General features: G+C 50.0%; 8 protein-coding genes across 8 annotated transcripts; 3 read left to right on the top strand and 5 right to left on the bottom strand.

The window, feature by feature from the left end:
• Positions 1–32: 32 nt before the first annotated feature.
• On the bottom strand, positions 33–1,177 carry M430DRAFT_42707 (hypothetical protein; the record flags this gene model as incomplete). The annotated part of the gene is made up of 2 exons (XM_024867576.1): positions 606–1,177; positions 33–553 (listed from the first exon to the last, which is right to left on the bottom strand). Exons 1-2 carry the CDS (start codon positions 1,123–1,125, stop codon positions 33–35), a joined length of 1,041 nt encoding a protein of 346 aa, XP_024720223.1. The 5' UTR covers positions 1,126–1,177.
• Positions 1,178–1,721: 544 nt separating this feature from the next.
• M430DRAFT_59149 (hypothetical protein) lies at positions 1,722–2,387 on the top strand. Its single transcript, XM_024868779.1, has 2 exons — positions 1,722–1,829; positions 1,962–2,387. Exons 1-2 carry the CDS (start codon positions 1,772–1,774, stop codon positions 2,354–2,356), a joined length of 453 nt encoding a protein of 150 aa, XP_024720222.1. The 5' UTR covers positions 1,722–1,771; the 3' UTR covers positions 2,357–2,387.
• A 48-nt stretch (positions 2,388–2,435) lies between these two features.
• On the bottom strand, positions 2,436–4,264 carry M430DRAFT_67055 (hypothetical protein). The gene is made up of 5 exons (XM_024869266.1): positions 4,164–4,264; positions 4,002–4,109; positions 3,278–3,953; positions 2,961–3,227; positions 2,436–2,913 (listed from the first exon to the last, which is right to left on the bottom strand). Exons 1-5 carry the CDS (start codon positions 4,215–4,217, stop codon positions 2,615–2,617), a joined length of 1,404 nt encoding a protein of 467 aa, XP_024720221.1. The 5' UTR covers positions 4,218–4,264; the 3' UTR covers positions 2,436–2,614.
• A 676-nt stretch (positions 4,265–4,940) lies between these two features.
• On the bottom strand, positions 4,941–6,058 carry M430DRAFT_103569 (hypothetical protein; the record flags this gene model as incomplete). The annotated part of the gene is made up of 2 exons (XM_024860869.1): positions 4,941–5,940; positions 5,997–6,058. The coding sequence occupies 2 exons, from the start codon at positions 6,056–6,058 to the stop codon at positions 4,941–4,943; spliced, it is 1,062 nt and encodes a 353-aa protein (XP_024720220.1).
• Positions 6,059–7,232: 1,174 nt separating this feature from the next.
• M430DRAFT_59146 (hypothetical protein) lies at positions 7,233–9,231 on the top strand (the record flags this gene model as incomplete). The annotated part of the gene is made up of 6 exons (XM_024868778.1): positions 7,233–7,620; positions 7,673–7,736; positions 7,787–7,804; positions 7,854–8,138; positions 8,188–9,014; positions 9,067–9,231. The coding sequence occupies 6 exons, from the start codon at positions 7,233–7,235 to the stop codon at positions 9,156–9,158; spliced, it is 1,674 nt and encodes a 557-aa protein (XP_024720219.1). The 3' UTR covers positions 9,159–9,231.
• A 624-nt stretch (positions 9,232–9,855) lies between these two features.
• M430DRAFT_141019 (hypothetical protein) lies at positions 9,856–11,190 on the top strand (the record flags this gene model as incomplete). Its single annotated transcript, XM_024862692.1, has 3 exons — positions 9,856–9,988; positions 10,038–10,274; positions 10,350–11,190. Exons 2-3 carry the CDS (start codon positions 10,117–10,119, stop codon positions 11,188–11,190), a joined length of 999 nt encoding a protein of 332 aa, XP_024720218.1. The 5' UTR covers positions 9,856–9,988; positions 10,038–10,116.
• Positions 11,191–11,384: 194 nt separating this feature from the next.
• M430DRAFT_19682 (hypothetical protein) lies at positions 11,385–12,796 on the bottom strand (the record flags this gene model as incomplete). Its single annotated transcript, XM_024864127.1, has 4 exons — positions 11,385–11,791; positions 11,853–12,303; positions 12,371–12,605; positions 12,768–12,796. The coding sequence occupies 4 exons, from the start codon at positions 12,794–12,796 to the stop codon at positions 11,385–11,387; spliced, it is 1,122 nt and encodes a 373-aa protein (XP_024720217.1).
• Positions 12,797–13,509: 713 nt separating this feature from the next.
• M430DRAFT_35396 (hypothetical protein) lies at positions 13,510–14,360 on the bottom strand. Its single transcript, XM_024866734.1, has one exon. The coding sequence runs from the start codon at positions 13,934–13,936 to the stop codon at positions 13,703–13,705; it is 234 nt and encodes a 77-aa protein (XP_024720216.1). The 5' UTR covers positions 13,937–14,360; the 3' UTR covers positions 13,510–13,702.
• Positions 14,361–14,908: the final 548 nt, after the last annotated feature.

The raw sequence follows: 14,908 nt of genomic DNA, 5'->3' as shown, positions 1-14,908 counted from the left end.
CCATAAGCTCCAATCGTGCATGACCATCATCCTCACTCGCTATCAGAATCTGAAGGAGAATCCGATGTCATCGAAGTATCGCTCTGATCCTCATCCTCTGTTCCTTTGGTCCCGCCCCTCTTATCCCTCGACAGTTTCGCCGCATCTCTAGTTACACTGACCTTGTCCAAAAGCTCGCTATCTTGGAAAACACTCGATAGCTTCGGCACCTTCTCTACTAGTTCCTGCTTATCCTCGTATTCATTACCAACGAAGAGATTCTCGTGGAACGTGGCCCACGCATCCACACTGTCTTCATCAATGTAACGGTGATGTTGCCATGGCTCCTGCTGCGCTACCATGATTCGCTCAGCCATATTATCGCTTGAATCTTCTTCTCCATCGATCGAAGACTTGACGGTCATATGGACAGCTCGAGCTTCGGTGGCACGTGCAGGGGCCGCACCTGTCTCTCGGGCTCGAAGTTGGCGTTCCTGCTCGGCATATGCATCGAGATGGTGGAACTGTGGTCGCATTTGGACAATCTGATCAGCGGGGGTAAGATGAAGCTGATCTAAAGCGTGTGTGTGAGCATATATAACGCAACTATGAGACGAGAGTCTTACTTTCGCGCCATACGCCAATCATGTACTGAGGCGTAGTATCTTCATTTGGCACAGTCTGCCCTCCCAATGTCTGCTTTCGCAAAACATGGTCCTGCTGGACGGCTGCCTCATAGTCTTGCAGCAGCCTCTGCTGGTTAACATCATCATCCAGCTCTCTAGCTCGGCCTCTTCCACTTGGCTGTGCACCACCCATCCCAAAAGCGCCAGGCATACCGTAACTTCCTCCTCCCTTTGTCATGTTACTCTTCTTCATCGCGTCCCCCCATTTGATACCCTTCTCTCTGTCAAAGTTGCGCCAGACATCAAGCGGGACATCGACCTCTAGCATGCCAGCTTCCGGTTTAATGCGCAGCTTGAGCGGTTGTGACTCGTTTTCATTGGAGTAATGTTGCTTCGCATCACGATTTGGGAACTGCAGAACGTAGATTTCGCGGTCGTCGGAAATGCGGGGTTTTATATAGACATCGTAAGTGGCTTTAATGGGATCTGGGTCATATTGCTCCAAATCAATATCTGCCATTCTGGAGGTGTTGTCAAATTGTGTTTCGAGAGGAGAGAGTAGTAGTAGATTGGAAGAGTCGAAGCATTTTGCGTTTAGTCCCTGGTCGGAGCTTTGGGAATTTGCTCCGACATCCTCTATCGATAACGGATAAATCTAAGCGAGTCTATGGCGGGGTTATGATTCATGCGCACCCCTATAGTTGTTAAGAAAACCCTCTTCCGTCCAAAGTACCCAGCAGGTGGCCAGAAAAGTGAATGTTGTACTGCAATTGAGGTACTCAGGTCACTATCGCTTCACCATCACCAGGTATCTTACCTAGGTACCTCGTTGCTGTCTAGATGGAAATTGATTTGACACGCTCTTTCAAACGCCCTTTTAGAGCTGTTATTTAGGTGGCTAGGTACACGGGGTGATTATAATAATTAAAGCAGGTGTGAATAATTATCCCATAGGTACTCGTTGACGAATAACGTGACTATGTCTAAGCCACAGCGAGATGGTGACGATTCTTACACGGAGATAGGTAAGGTAGGTATCAGTAGGCGGCAGCGAATGATCCCCCCTTTGACTCCCTCCTCCTGATCCTCTTCTATTCCTCTCCCTTTGGAAACATTCAACATCAAGATACCGGTACAAAGTCCTCGAGATCATAGTAATCATCACGATGTGCAGTTCAGACATCTTCCTCGGCTTAATCGCCATCCTCTTCCCGCCCATTGCAGGTATGATTTGCCCCCCGCCCCCGGCCCCTTGAGCCAAGATGATTGCGAAGGCTCTTTTATATCAGAACCAGCAAGCCTTTCATCAGGCTATTTAAGAAAAAGCATCCAGTCCACAGGCTAACATTCCTTCAGTCTGGGTCAAGCGCGGTCTCTGCTCAGCCGACTCTCTTATCAACATCGCGCTCTGCATGCTCGGATTCTTGCCTGGATTACTTCATGCTTGGTACATCATTGCCAAATACCCCGACAACGAGTACGATATGATCCCACAAGATGCCGAGGCAAATCGCGTAACATACATTGTCGTTCAGTCGCCAAACGGAGGCCAAACACGGGTCCCAAAGAACACGGCGGGCTCAGCAAACGTTGGTTATGGTACAACAGCACCTATGGCGCCACCAGTCCACCAGGATCCAAACGGGACATGGAACAACAATGACGCCGGAGAAGGAAGTAATGGAGGTGCTGTCCCACCAACTTATGCGGAAGCTGTTCGGGGTGATCATAAGGTGCAGACTACAGATTAAGTCATACGATGTATAAAAAGTACGAGAAGAGTTGGATGTTAGGAGCAGCTCCTTGGCGTTCCCCCCAATTATTTTGAGAGCGTGGAAGAATTTGGCGTGTCGAATAGCCTGAGTGGATTACTGGATTATTGGCGTGCGTGATACGATTGACTGGACAATGGCCTGGCGTTTTGCATTATGTTCCTCATTCTGATTGCATAAACAAACTCTACGCAATGAAATTGTACTCTGCTGTTTGTTATCCCATGGATTTGATTGCTAGCCTATTAAACTCATTGTGGCTTCTGGCCAACTACCCCAGATCATCGGTCTATCTGTGATCCTCGTATTCAAAGGGGCCAAAATCTTCATGCGCCTTTTCTTCTCATCAACTTCTGCAACATACACAAATCCCATAACCGTTGCATCTCGGATTGTCTCTTGTGAGTCATTAAGAGCGGCGTACATCACGGCTAGTATACAATTAAGAATCATGGACGAGGGCTCAACTTTCTCATATAGTTCTAGTTCTGTATCCTCCTCGCCACCCGGAAGAAACGACGCCAGCATTGGATTTGCTGTAGCACGTTAGTTGGATTCAGCACCTTTAGTGAGCAGATCTTACCCTCTCGGATCTTGTATATTGTGGCATCATCAAAGTTAACTTGCTGGGTATGAGGGCTGAGCGTTCTTTTGGGATCACCAAAGAAATATTCCCTTATAGCAGCTTCTCGCGTTTGCCGCATGAACTCGTCATCCCTGTCTACACAGCCGCCCGACTTGTCGAGCTTCACTAGAGTTATGGTCTCTCCTGTTGTTGTTCTATAGCCCGAGAAGCGGCGAAGCATATCGCTGTGTAGTCTTTCTGAACCTAATACCAAGATAATATTGACTATGATACCGTAAGCCAAGATTCATATACTACACATTTGTGGAACTGACCTGAGAACTCGGATACAATATGTGATATTAGATCATAACCTCCCTTTCCTTGACTGACGACTCCTGGAGTGTCAATGATCATCCCGGAGTCTTTGATAGCCTGATCATCAGAGAGTCTGCTCGTTGCTGCCAATGCCATCCTGGTCAAGACGGGTTTGAACAGTCTCGTGTTGTCTTCTGGGCTAGGTAACCCATAGTAATAACACAGTGGGAGCTTCACTGGTACAGGACTGGGGCCACTCGTTGGGCTGCTTCCCCATCCTTGCTCCACATCGATGATCGAGGCAAAAGGTGTTGCCGTCAAGCTCCCTGGGATCGAGAGCAGGCCCTCCCTCGAGTCTGTGTTTATCACCATAGGTTGCCGTCCCATTCGTATCGCATAGGCCGTCAACAGCTTTACAAGGCTCGTCTTTCCGGCATTGGTTGGCCCTACCACCAAGACCCGCGGGCTTTCTCCCTTGCCTTTGCTTGCGTCGTCTCGTAGCTTCTCTAATGCAAAATGTGTATTCACATATAAGACCATCGGCGTCTCTTCCGCTGTGTATTCTTCGCACGCCCCGGTAACTTCGATACGGCATCCATGCCAGGTAAATATCGCTGCCTTGGTGCCACGGAACGTATAGGTATGATTCAGCGCAAGTTCTGTTCCAAAGAGTTCGGCGGTGCCTGATAAGACCTGGGGAACGGTCAGCTTTGGTTTCTCAGGGTAAGGACAGATACGAACCTTGACCTCAATGCTTCGACCAATCGCAACCTCGAATCGCCATTCTGAATTGGCTTGCAGCTCGTGGACCGCAACGGATGCTGCTACAGCTGGCGCTGAGGATGCAGCCTGTCAGTCAGCAGTGGTGTTCAATAAAATATCAGGAGATGTATGCAAACTCACTGTGGGCGCAGCTTGCCCCAGCCCTGGTATTGCCACGCCTGAGAGCTGAGCCATTATTGTGGGAGGGCGCGAAGAATCAATGTCATTTGTTTGTTTGTTCTGGGCGCAGTTGTCGCAGGGTCTTGCGAGCTCAAGCTCGAAGTTCAGCCTCGCGAGGCCAAGATCTGTGGACCTTTTCGGGTGCCAAATGGGTCGGATTCAGGAAATGTACTACACCACTGATTACTGGCAGCAGAACACAGGTCCATTAATTGATCTCTCTCACACTTTTACCAATCAGCCAGCGATCAGAAATTGAAATTCACTCTAAGTCGCAAAATGCAGTTCCAGAGCAGTCAGCCTGGCAAACAGATACTGTATTTAAGCGTCCTGCCGAAGCGGAGGGGAAGCCTGCACCAAACAATTTACTGGATATTCTCACCCTTATATATCCATGAGAGGCATCGAAAATCAACTGGGGATCCATATCAGCAGACCAGTGTATAGTAGAAACGTTTGTTCATAATTCTATTCTGTTTGATAACACGCCTTGATGGAATGAAGCAATGTCGTTTTGACGCCCATTCTTCAGTAGGACACGACCCTAGGCAAAGGATGGGACATACTTCTCAGGTGAGGGCAAAATCTCTTGGTGCTATCTCTGAAAATGTCCTTCATCTTCATAACGCCGAATGGAAACAAATGCTATGGTACTCCGAAGTCCCATGGTATATAGCACATAGCAAATGTGTGATCAATGCTTATGCCCAATCAACTCCAACCATGCAGATTGCCAGATCAAACCTTTGCTAAATCCCGGAGGATCTTCATCACACTCCGAACCCCTTTCAACGAGTTCTCATCTGGGCCCATGCCTGGAGTCCACTGAGCATGAGCAAAGTCAATAATCTTGACGGAATATATCTTTGGGCCAGTGTCCTCTTCCTCGTCCTCGTCGTCAACCTCTGAATTTGGATCATCTTCATTGAGTAGAGTCGCCGGTGATTTACTAGCCTCTTCCATCGCAGCTCTTAAAGCAACACCATCACCCTCAAAGACGAAGAGCAGACTCGCTGAAAACATCTGACTCTCCTGCTTTTCCATGACTTCTTGGATTCTTTCAAGATCCGCGAGAAACGCCTGACAAACCAACCGCCCAAGTTCTTCGTCGATGCCAGCCGACTCTGTAAAGATGAAATCCCTGAATGCTTCGTGCACATTCTCCTTGTTAAGGGAAAAGCGACCGTAATTCTTGTCGTATACCTTATATCCTTCTTCATCTATGTCTTTATTAGCCGCTGCGCTGTTGCCCTGCCAGACCCTCATGCCAGCTATCCTGAATCCCAGGTCCTTATGTGTGGTCTCTTCCGTGACCTTATCGAATCGTATCTGCTTCTCCTTCGGCGCATCATCCGCCCATAATCGCACACCCAACTTCACATCCAGGATATTGGGCTTCACGTATCCATGCGCCGCGTTCTCGAGGACAATAGCTTGATTTGTGGCTATTCTCTTCCCCGTCTTAACCGGGACAACAACTTCGGGGACGGTGTGTTTCGCTATGGGGAGAGTTTCGTTCTCCTGAATAACTCCATTTGTATGTGCCGCTATCAAAGCAGCGCCCTGCTCCTCAATACTCGCATTCTGCTGCTCGTCAAGGGTCAATGTGCCCAGGAACGTTGGCATGAACTCCGCGAAGTCAGGATGGGCGGCTACTGAGGCCTCGTAGAAGGCGATCTCGGCGGGGGTACAAGGCTTGATGAAGAGCTCGCCATCGACATCGCAGAGAGTACCGTCACTGCGCATGTGTTAGCAAGCAACGCGATCCGGTTGGGGGCAGTTGCGCAAACTCACTGTCCCGCAACAGCGTAGTTGTAGTCAACAAGATCTGCGCGCGTGGGCAGAGACTTGGCCATCTTGACTCGGGGCACAAAGCACTATGAATCTATCATGATGGAGAAAAAGAGGGTATTTTAAAAGGAGGGGTCGGCGCGTGCTTCTGCGCCAAAAGAGAGGTGCGAGGGATGTAAGGAGCCCGCGGGAGGGAATAACAAGGGAAGGTAGGAGAAGCGCTGCGCAAAGGAGGATGGCGAGGGGCGTCGGATGTCTGAAGTCGTGGCTTCAATCAAACAGGTCGTCGAGGCGTCGACCTGCACGATAACCATCAGGGGGGGCTGTTGAATAGAGACTAGCAGTGAGATCTCAGCGTCTGGCGGGCACTACGAAAGGCTTCGTCCTGTCCAGCTGGATCCCATAGGCTCATACAGAGTAACGCAGTATATAGCGCGTGCGCTGCGGAAGACATAGCCACGTGCGCGGTCTCTAGTAAGGACTTGTTAGAACAACACCACGGGTAACCATCCATCTTCTTCGACCGCTTCGACTTCTTCTACCTCCTGAGGGGCATACAACGGTTGCCACAAACAAATCCTGTGCGGCTGAGAGCACAAGTACAAACATAACCACAACCACTGCTTGTTAATTGACAGAGACTTCTCTCTACAAGCTCCACGCTCCCGGATACCTGCCTAGGCCTGATTGTTTGCTATCCAGGGAGAAATAATACAGTCCGCCCTCTTGTCATAAACTGACAAGATCTCTCTCTACTCTATTAACGCTGAGCAGTGGACAATGTAACGCGCTTATCCTGGAAGTGCATTCACTCTCTTTGTTATCTCAATTTTTTTTCTTTACTTCGCCCTATTTTGACGCGCCCGCGATATCTTGAAGGTGATATCCCGCGCTTCTACAGTAATACACGCCCTTAGACTGTTCAATTGTCTTTTCTCTATCACTGTCACCACTTTACTCTGACATGCTCAAGCCAGCTTGTCACTAAGGCTATCCAGGTATTTCTTCTACATTGCACAGCCCTTCCTCTCTTTGTCTGCCTCGCCTTGTTGTTCAGTCTTAAGTTTGATCTTCTCAATGCCGCATGTCTAGACACGCATGTGTATGGCCATTCCCTCCTAAACAGCCCTGGCTGAATCCATTCGCGTTACCCCACAATCGATCTGCCCGCGAATCCTTACGAGCCCCCGTTACACCTCTCAACACCTGCCTACAACTATTGACTGACTATTTCCAGACATGAACGGCACTATGGCTAGCCTCAATGCAGTCCATCCCGAAGAACTGTCTCGTCGTATTAGTGAGATCGACCTGACCTCCGTTCGCCATCGAGCGGATACACAGACCGGGGACAGACCGCGTTACACTCCAGAAGAGCTACTCCAACTTAGGCCTGCTCACGAGCCTAACGGTGATGACCAGCACACTATTGCTGCAGGAGTAAAGACCCCAGCTGATGTCCCTGCGCCCCCTCCACCTACTCCTAACCATGGACCTGGCACTCCCGAAGAGAAGCTCACGGGTGCTAAACTGAATGGTAATATTCCACAAGAGGATCAGCCAAAGAAGAAGAAAAAGAAGAAGAGTAGCGGAAAGAATAAAAAACCTGCACCAACTGGATTTGAAGGTTTGTGCACCCTTTCTGCTTCGCAATGATGGTTATTGACTCGATCTTTCAGAATTCTACGCTGACCCTCCGGTCACCCCTGATGAATACGAAGAAGAGAGCGATCTATATGCCCCGTGAGTTCTCTAATGTAATGTTCTATGAGTCTGCTAACTATTATCGGCAGTACTCTTTCTCTTTCTGAGTAAGCCATAGCATCTTACCTACTTGCAGTACTAACACTCAATGAACAGCCGTATTCAAACTTGTATCCAACGTTACAGAAAGCGACGTAGCTTGGACTCAGTTCGATCAAATATCTTCACCAAGTATTTAATGCTTGGAGGTATTGAGGCGAGTACCACCAAGCAGTTTACTGGACTTGACAAAGAGACGCTAGAGGATTCTACTGCTCAGGAGATTGCGGCATTGCAGGCTACTGATTTCATCCGTTCTGGAAGTAAGAATGTCAAATACTTTGACCCATCAGAACCTGAGCATTGGGTTGTTGACTTCGAAGGTGTCGCAAAAGGCTTCCTGTAAGAATCCTCTGTGCTTCAAAGGCCATTACTATACTGATATTCTTAGCTCTTGGTCAGCGCCCAAACGCCTAGGTGCCGACACTGAACAAGAAATCAACGCCTACTGTTCAGTTGTCAGAAACTTCCTCAACTATATCATTACTCATGCCGTCTGTCCAGAATACACCAACGATGTGTTGGCTGCTCGCAAGATCTGTGATTTGGCCGAGAAGGAGTTGTGGGAGATCAAGCAGGTTCGCCATAAATTTCCAGGAGAGTTTAATGTCGCGGCATCTACACTCTATGATGGTCGATACAGGGGTCTCAATATCGTAAATCAGGCGTGGGCAGCTGACGATCCGAAATATGACGACGATGTAGCTCTCGACCGGGGACTCACTGATTCAGAGGCTGAGCGAATCTTCAAAACCGCCATTGCCTTCGAAGGAAATGAGGATTTATTTGTGAAGGCGATGAATGGCGACATCCATATCGTCAAGACCGAGAACAGATCCTTCGAAGTTGCGCAGATTGACCGAGCTGAGATGACCTCTGTCAAAGACTATTCCAAAGTCAAAGACCACCTTGGTGTCTCTGGTTCCATCAAACCTCTCGGAAGAATCTATTTCAAGCCTTGGGATGGTCCTGGTCTGGACGAGGAAGACAAGACTGATGATGAAGATGAGAACCCAGCCTCGGCTTTAAACCCCCTCATTGAAACTTTCTGGCTTGAGGACCATATCTTGGAGCATTGTTTCATTGGCATGAAGCTTGAGATCGTTGTTCACGAGTTGAACATCGGCGTCAGATTCTTTGACGACATTAGGGGCATATATTGTTCTTTCCACACTGTTCTCCCCAATGAGAAGGTGATTGATAATTGGAAGGAGCCCGGTGAGTAGCTACCCTATTAGCCTTTTGAAATGATATGGCTGACACGTTTCAGTTCCTAATACGAGACCTCCGCCAACTGAAGACAATCCCGATGTTGAGGAGAATGCTATGGGAGCAGAGATGAACCGAGAGCTGGAGGAATGAGAAGCACGTTGAGGAAGGAAAGAAGACTGAAGTCTAGGTTTCCGATTCCAAGCGTGTGAAAGTCTGAGGGGGGAATATGGAGTTCTCGGTTTTGATCAGTACACAGCTACAGTTCAGAATCTGATCCGGTTGGCTGAGTTGAAAGTTCACCAGCTACGGTATCAAATCAAAGGGTTGTTTTTTCTTTTTGTGCTGGTGCTCTGGGGCAAAGCATCGCGTTGCTTTTCCGGTGAGCTCCTCGATATCACGGCGTTGCGGTGGGAGACATGCTTGTGAAGTTGCCGTGCGGGTGGCTATTATGGGAGTTCATAGAGAGACTACAAAAGGCTACAATGTAGCTGGAGCTGGTCATACTATCAAAACCCTCAAATCGGAAGGCTTGTTAACGAGTATGGCGTAGATGCGGCCCATGTGACACAATAACTTTATTATTCCTCCACCACCCACAGAGGCTTCAACCAGCATGTAGATGATCTAATTACCAGCTTCGTTAGAAAAGCAACTTTGTCTAGAGCACGAATAGACGTTGCGTAGGCATTTTAGTTTACAGTACCTTACATGGACGAAGATACTCCAATGCGGGAAGACCCTTGCATCCGGAGATAAGTACTTCCGTGCCTAGGCAGCGGGACACGGAGCTAAATCCCACCTTTTGTTGCTCCGGGCCGGAAATAAGCAAACTGAAGGGGCAGTGAGGGGTCAACTTTGCACGGCGGGGCAAACGTCATGGGAATACGCGGATTTGATTGAAGATCGCGCAACTCGACTTAGTCAGGATATTTCAAAGCAGCAGACATCCTCCGCATCCTTCTGTACTGCTCCTCTGTAACGTGCGATATCCAAGCACCAAGTCCGCATGTCTGCTAATCGCATCTCCAGACTCATATCCACATCTTCTCCAAGCATCTCCCGGCTATCACAGGTACAATCGCAACTCTCACGTCCACTTGCACGCACAATGGCTACCTCGCTCCCCAAGACGATGAAGGGGGTCATCATTGAGAAGACCGGCGGTGTGGAAGTCCTTCAATACAAGACCGACCTGCCAGTCCCGAGCCCCAAGCAAGGCGAGATCCTCGTCAAGAACGACTTCATTGGCATCAACTACATTGACACGTATGCGGCTCCTTTTCCATGCCTTTCCATTCCCCCTCCTTGAACCAATTCACTAACCGATTTCCTCCGATACAGTTATTTCCGTAGCGGTCTGTATCCCTCTCCCAAACCCGAGATCCTGGGCCGCGAAGCAGAAGGCACCATCGTCGCTGCCGGGCCCGGCGAGCACTACAACCTGAAGCTCGGCGAGCGCGTGGTCTACCTTGGGACGGGCGCCTATGCCGAGTACACTGCGGTGCCATCCGCGAAAGCGCACTCCATCCCCGCGGCGATCAAGCCAGGAGTCGCAGCCGCTGCGCTGCTGCAGGGTCTCACGGCGCTGACTCTGATCCGCGAGTCGCACCATGTGCAGAAGGGCGATTGGGTGCTCGTGCACGCGGCCGCTGGAGGGGTGGGGACCTGGCTGGTGCAGCTGTTGAAGGCAGTGGGGGCGAAGACTATCGGGACTGCGAGCACAGCGGCGAAGATCGAGCTGGCGAAGAAGAACGGTGCGGATTATATGATTAACTACAAGGAGGAGGGAGATAGCCTGGTGAGCAAGGTGAAGGAGTTGACGGGTGGCCAGGGCGTCGTTGCTGTATACGACAGCACGGGCAAAGACCAATTCGAGAATGACTTCGAGGTGGTCGCGAGGAAGGGAACTATTGTCAGCTATGGTAACTCGTCGGGACCGGCGCCGCCTTTCTCTGTTGCCAAGTTGTCTGCGAAGAACGCGAAGATTCTGAGACCCACACTCTTCAACTACATCGCAACGCGGGAAGAATTCGAAACGTACACAGCTGAGCTCTTCGACTTGATTATCAAGGACAACTTGGACCCAAGCGTCCACGAGGTCTACCCACTGGCGGAAGTTGCAAGAGCACACACAGATCTTGAAGGACGGAAGACGACTGGTAAATTGCTCCTGAAGGTATAAGAGTGTCATGTATTTAGGTCGCTTTTGGCTTCCATACGTCCTGAAGCCATGAGAGGAGGTATACAGCATGGAATTTAATATCTCTAAGAGCTGTCTATTGATTTATGATCCCTTTATCCGAAGAATCGTTTCTATGCGCTTGAGTAAAGATCTGCAGACGTGCTAATCAAAAAATAATGTGCTGGAATCTACATTCAAGCCTTCTTCCCTGCCTTAACCGCCTCGACCAAAGCCGCAGGGGGATCTTGACGATATCCCTTCGGGTTATTGCTAACCCATCTCCAGAGATCCTGGCAGATATCCTCCAGGGTGAGTTCAGTCTTCCAGCCCAACTCCTCATTCGCGCGGGCGGGGTTCGCGGTCAGGTCCAGGACATCGCCGGGTCTCTGGCCGACGACCTCGTATTTCAGCGGGTGGCCGACGACCTTGCTGAAAGAGTTGATCATCTCGAAGACGGTGCAGCCGCGTCCGGAGCCCAGGTTCCAGGCTCGAACGCCGGGCTTCTTCTCCCGGAGGTGGTTCAGAGCCGCCAGATGGCCCTTGGCGAGATCAACGACGTGGATGTAGTCGCGGATCGCTGTGCCGTCTCTGGATTTGTAGTCTTTTCCTACCCGTTAGCTTGCTCCTAGAACATCAATTGCCAAGATGTATGTATAGCTTACTGTCGCCAAACACGAGAAGCTTCTCTCTTTGGCCAGTAGCAACCTGGCCTAACAATGGCAGAAGGTTGAAAGGCACGCCCAGAGGATCCTCGCCCATGATCCCGCTTGGGTGGGAGCCGGCCGGGTTGAAATATCGCAGCAGAGCACCATTCCATTGCTCGAATGGCTTGCCTGCCTTCTTCGCATTGTTTCGCTGGGCCTCGATGTGATCCGTGATGACAGCCTCGATCATGCTCTTGGTGCGTCCGTAGGGATTGGTGGGGCCGATGGGGCAGTGTTCAGGGATGGGAATCATGTTGGGGAATCGTGTCGCATCGCCGTACACGGTCGCGGAGGATGAGAATACAATGTTGGGCACATTGTGCTTGGTCATGCTGCGGAGGAGGGTGATGGTGCCGCCCACATTGACACGGTAGTATTCGAGAGGGATCTCGCTGGACTCGCCCACGGCCTGGGAGCAGCAGACGTCAGGCACGGGAGGGTTTGCGACGGCGGGGGTGAGTGTGTGAACAACATACCTTGAGCGCCGCGAAGTGGATGACACTGTCGATATCGGGATGTGCGGTGAAGACCTTCTCCAGACCTTCCTCATCTGTGACATCGACCTCGTAGAAGTCGGGGCGCTTCCCGCAGAGCAGCTCGATGCGATCGAGGGCTACTTTCGACGAGTTGTACAGACTGTCGACGATGACCACTTTGTAGCCATGTTCGAGAAGGGCCAGAGTCGTGAAAGACCCAATGTAGCCGGTGCCTCTGCGCGAAAAGTCATGATTAGCAGGTTTCCTGGGAACTTGGACGTGGGCGTGGGCGTGGGCATTGGCGGGGTTGTTGAAGCTCTCCCCAGCCTCGAGATGCGAGATGCGAAATGCTGGGGGGGCAGCTGCTCAGGACAAGAGTCCCACTGGTTTTACTCACCCAGTGATCAGTACTGTTCCAACTGCCATGATGTGCGGGATTGTAGAAATGATTTTGTTTCTGGAAACTGTTCAACACAGGTCTTGGGGGACTCTTTTCTCCACCGAATTGCGAAACAATGGTGTGTTAATTGGGCCGTCGCAGAGAGGTGCACTTCACCGCAAGGGATCATTTCGATCAGCGCGATCAGCAAGCGACGGAGGACGGAGGCAGGTTGGAGCGCCATCATAGGTTGAGGTCCCTGGATCATTACGTCTAGTAATGCCACGTCTTATCTACAGGGGATGGAGCATCTGTAAGCAATTATTATTCGGTTTATTGCACCTCGGGCTATAACATTGTAATGTAAAATAGCCACCTTAAAGGGGTGGTGTCTCTTGGTTGATTATCGTCCCGCTCCCCGCGCACCTTTACTACTTACCTAAGGTACCTTACTTTCTCTCATCTCATTTTCTTCTCTCGTCTCAAGGACAAGACGTTCCCTCAGAGCACCTAGATATGCCAGGAAGGTACCTTAGGAAATACTACAAATAGCCAATGGTCATAGATAATGAATCGACGTCTTTCACCACCACACTTTTGCTTGACGCTGTCAAGTTGACAGTATAGAACTAATCTAGTCTTAAGGTAGAAAGGACTTGATGCTAATTATAACTTGACGTCTAAAAGCCCAAGCCTTTTCAAGACTGAATACAAGACTAAGATCAAGCTTCATTGAGTACAAGTCTACACTTAATCAAGGACCAGCAATGCACTATTAAAGTAGAAGTCATCCAGTACTTCGTATAGAAAGCCCGTTGTTGACCAGACCAGACACTGTACGCAAAGCCTAACCGTCCATGCCCATTTCTAACCCATCCGGTATAAAGAGCCGTTTTCACTGACCAGAAAACAAATGCACCCTACTTGGTCATATCCACATTTCAACCTGTCTCTCATGCAACAGGAAGCTGGCCGTCAATTCTGTTATTCTTCTGGGGTACGTATAGAAAAGCCTTCCCACGCGAGGTAGCAAAATAAAGGAACCGGGGCATCCCAACTCCTGAAAACGATAATAATGAATGGTCAAGAGGGTTGTTTCCAAACATTGAGAGCTCAGCGCCCAATGCTTGTTGGTGGTTAGTGAATGATTGGAGACCCTGAGCGACAGTATTACCATCTGCGGTCATGCCGTTGATGACGGCATTCAGATTGGCGATGTTGGGTTGCTGGGGGTTGGCTGTTTGGTCGGAATAGGACGATAACACATTCTTCCATGATCTATGGCTTACCTTAACTCTTCTCCATTCCCTTTGACGGTTTGTATCTCCACAGAAATTCGATTACGCAATATAGAACCACCTGCAGCGAGCACTGTACTAGGCGCGAGCCAAGCACCGTATGCAGGAGGGCCTAGGATATTCAATCCGGTATCCAATACTACCTGAGTGTCTGCCCTGCATCGTTAGATATTGATACAGGAATTGTAAAGTTAAGATCATCAGATTTGAGCTGTTACCGCTCCATTCGCCGTTACTTGAGGCATCATGGTTTCCTTTCCCTCCGCTTATTATATGCTGAAGTCACCAGTCGTCCACTGATCGGAAATTTGCAAGTATCTGTATAAGATTAGAATAGCTCCATTCCTTCAGAATTGAAGTCTTACCTCTTGCATATGGCCGGTTGACTGCGTTAGTTGAGTGCTTGCTGTCTATCAAGCCTGTCAGACCCCATACACGAGGCTTGACAAGTTGACCAGCAGCTGCCGGGAGGGCGCGGGGGATTTACCTTGAGAAAGCGGGCCCCTAGTCCGAATTTGGTGGTCACCAGCCACATGTTCGCGCGCCACACGCACGAGCCACACGTTCTCCAGCCTCTCCCAGTCCCAGCCTCACCGCCTCACCGCCTCATCAGGTACACCGCGCTGAATCGGGCGGGAGCCTTACCCACCTGGGCAAGTGTACCTCAGGCATAAACAAGGATCACGTCGGAACCGCGACTCTCTCTTTTTTCTCGAGGAACCCGCTCGACGTCTCTTCTGCTTTTGCTCCGTCTCTGTCCGAATTAACTCTCTGGAATGCTTAACCTCCTGAAAACAGCCATCATGCCCATTCTGCCCGTTCCGTCGTCAGAAGTGCCCACCCGTTACTCTACATTGCTGC

This window comes from Amorphotheca resinae (genome assembly GCF_003019875.1).
Source record: "Amorphotheca resinae ATCC 22711 unplaced genomic scaffold M430scaffold_7, whole genome shotgun sequence".
NCBI lineage: Eukaryota > Fungi > Ascomycota > Leotiomycetes > Helotiales > Amorphothecaceae > Amorphotheca > Amorphotheca resinae.
The sequence above is the reverse complement of the archived record's forward strand: the minus strand, read 5'-3'. Positions and strand labels throughout refer to the sequence as shown.